We start from the raw sequence: 3089 nt of genomic DNA, 5'->3' as shown, positions 1-3089 counted from the left end.
AGTTATTTTTTTCAAAAATTCACAATATATATGAACATAAAAGCTCTATTTGGAAATTTAGTTGAGATGAAAACTAACAGAGTACCAAGAAATATATTATGTATTCTATATTCTATATTCTATTTTCAAAAAGCAATCTGGAATTATAAATATCTAAATTATGAAAAATACACACAGACACTTGAAATATTTTGAAATATTTTCAAAAAAAAAAATCTATAGGCCTAATAGATATTTTTTCACATTCACTCTATGTTTTTCAAAAAAACAGCTTTTGCACATTGCAAACCTCACATTTTTGAGAAGATTTTTTCGCCTTGAATGGCCTGTTTGCGGCCCACAGTTTTACTCAATTTTTGGTAACAATACTTGCAGTGGATGGTGGCTCAGCTTCTTGCGGCAAGATTTGAGATGCATCCAACCAGCTGTTGATAATGAACTCTTTGAAATCAGTGATTGAAAGAACATTACCAGTCACTGTTTTATATACAGAGAAGGCATTCACTATGGCAGTGCTCAACATCAGATTGAATGCTACCTTCCTATACCATTTGACACCCCGTCTAAGGCACCCAGAATAGGCTGCCATCTGGTCACTCAAATCTATAAAAGATTTCCCTTTGTTGTAGTCGAAAACTGCAGCAGGTTTTGTGATGTCCCTTCCCCTCTTTTGCACAGTCACCATGTTATCAACATGCTTAGTAGTCAGCAATAAGACATCACGTCTATCTTTCCATTTTAAGACAACAATGTTTTTGTTCTTTTGTGCCGTTATTTCACATTGGTAAAGTACCAACAAGATGAGTTCCCTTTTGCAATAACGCATCAGTAAGAATTACACTTGTGTACCAGTTATCTACATACAGAGTCCTCCCTCGATTCAAATACTGCTCAATCAACTCAAACACAACTCTTGTAGTGACGTCGGTATTTGGTGTAGCCTCCCTACCAGCATAAATTTTATATGCTACAGTGTAGCAGTCCTTCACACACATTTTAAAAATTTTTATACCGTAAGGATGGGTCTTGTTCTTAAGATATTGTCGAAAAACTAAATGTCCACAAAATGGAATGATGCTCTCTTCAATGCACATGTCTTCCTCTGGGTGAACAACCAATTGAAAATTTTCAATAATCATAACCAGATTTTGAATCTTTTGTAAATGGTTGTTTGGAACGGGAACTTCTTCATTATTAGAACAGTGGAAATTTGACAGAAGCAGTTCAAACTGATTTCTGGACATGTATTTTGGGAGCACACTGCCAAACTTACTGGCTTTTCTCCAGTAGTGGGCTATTGAAGGTAGAATAAGGACTCCCATATACAAAATTATACCCAAAAAAAGCTTGATTTCTGTTGCAGTTGTATTCACCCACTTCAACATTCTTGCTGCATGTGATAAATGGGTATGAGCTAACCGTTTATTAGCATATCTATTGGTCTCCACAACTAAATAGTTGACTACATCATTTGTCAGAAATAGCTCTAAAAAGTCAATAGGATTGGCATCAATCATCATCTCCTGAATATCAGAGTTCACTCCATCAATGTCTCTTCTGGGGTTGTAACATAATTGTGTAAGTTGATCCGACTCACCAACCGGGGCCCAATTGTACCTTATAGCAGGATTTGGAATTGTTGATCATTCACTTCCTCAATTTCTTCCTCTTCGGCTTCTCCATCCTCTTCTTCGTTGTCACTATTCAATTCATAATTAGGATCAGCATTATCATCACTAGCGTCGTCAAAAATTTCATTGTCACTATCTCCATTCAAGATACTATAAAGTTGTTCGTCCGTCAAGATATCCATTATAAAATGAAATAAAAACTATACTGTACAATAATAACGGTACTTGAGTATTAAACGGAGGCCACCTAACCTACAGAAATATTTCGTACGGGATACCATAAATAACTACATAATTGGAAAGAACACACTTTAATAGATTAACAGGTGAAGTTTAGAATTAATCTGACGCCTGGTTCTGACGTTGTGCAACCCAGAACGCAGCAATGTCGGTCAGGATGGAGTTGAAAGCGTCGCCGCCGCTAGCAGTCACATCTGATCGCCACACGTATTCTACCAAATAGCTATCCAAATGATGGCGCGCAGTTCCTCGCTGCCTTTTATTTCTCCACTTTGCACTGCCCCACATTCGCTCGACATATTGCGTACTAGCCCCAGTGTCAGGGTCCACGAAGTTGTATTTGTGGTTTACCGTGAAATGTGTGAAGCCAGCGTTTTCTAGTTCCTCAGACTTGTAACCTTTCCAACAGTCTGAAATTATCGTACTTCCCGGTTCAATATGGTTCAATATTTCAGTAAGCAATGTATCTGCCCCACGGTTCGGCACTTTTACTAAAAACCTCTGTCCTGTTTCGCGGCACAGACCTCCGAACACCCACTGCTGTGGTAGCACTCTCTAGAACCACTACTGTGGTAGCACAATACTAGAATAGTTCTACTACAACATCTATAACAATTTAACCTTCTATAAGTGCCGCGGCGCGTTTCGTAATAGTGGCCTCTGTTTAATACTCAAGTACCATAATAACACTATTTACAACAGTTCATAACATAATACATTTACAACTTGTTCAGTTCGTAATACAAACTTCTAAGCACAGATATGTAGTCATTATGAACTCAACTGGAAAATAACACTATAATAACAGAACCTGAAAATCAATTTCAAAGCATGAAAAACACTGCCTGGCTGATCTCAGCTTGATAACAACTATTCAATCATAAAAACAGATGATTTACACATTGAAATTGTAAAAAATTAGTATTTGATGAGAGAAAATATGAAAAAGCTATGTCACTTGATTATTTTGATTTTTTACTATTTTGAAGGGTGATAGAAAAATGCTAAGGTACAGAGCAGTACTCTGAGGCCATGACTATCAGTCTATATGGGGAAAAGCATAGTAGAGTGAACCGTTTTCGTGTCACACAGCCTAGAAGAGTGGAATGTCCTGTGACTCGGTTATGAGTCACGCGGCTTGTGGGTGAAGAGTTGTGTGACATGAAAATGGGTCACATGGCAGTCAATGTGTTTTAAACAGATGTCAAGTACAATAAT

At 37.4% G+C, this 3089-nt stretch overlaps 1 protein-coding gene across 1 annotated transcript; it reads right to left on the bottom strand.

Annotated features, from left to right (window-relative positions):
* Window positions 1-349: 349 nt before the first annotated feature.
* On the bottom strand, window positions 350-685 carry LOC120353924. The gene has a single exon (XM_039439466.1). It carries the CDS (start codon window positions 683-685, stop codon window positions 350-352), a length of 336 nt encoding a protein of 111 aa, XP_039295400.1.
* Between the last annotated feature and the right edge of the window lie 2404 nt (window positions 686-3089).

The sequence above is a fragment of the Nilaparvata lugens genome, chromosome 12 (assembly GCF_014356525.2).
Source record: "Nilaparvata lugens isolate BPH chromosome 12, ASM1435652v1, whole genome shotgun sequence".
NCBI lineage: Eukaryota > Metazoa > Arthropoda > Insecta > Hemiptera > Delphacidae > Nilaparvata > Nilaparvata lugens.
The sequence above is the reverse complement of the archived record's forward strand: the minus strand, read 5'-3'. Positions and strand labels throughout refer to the sequence as shown.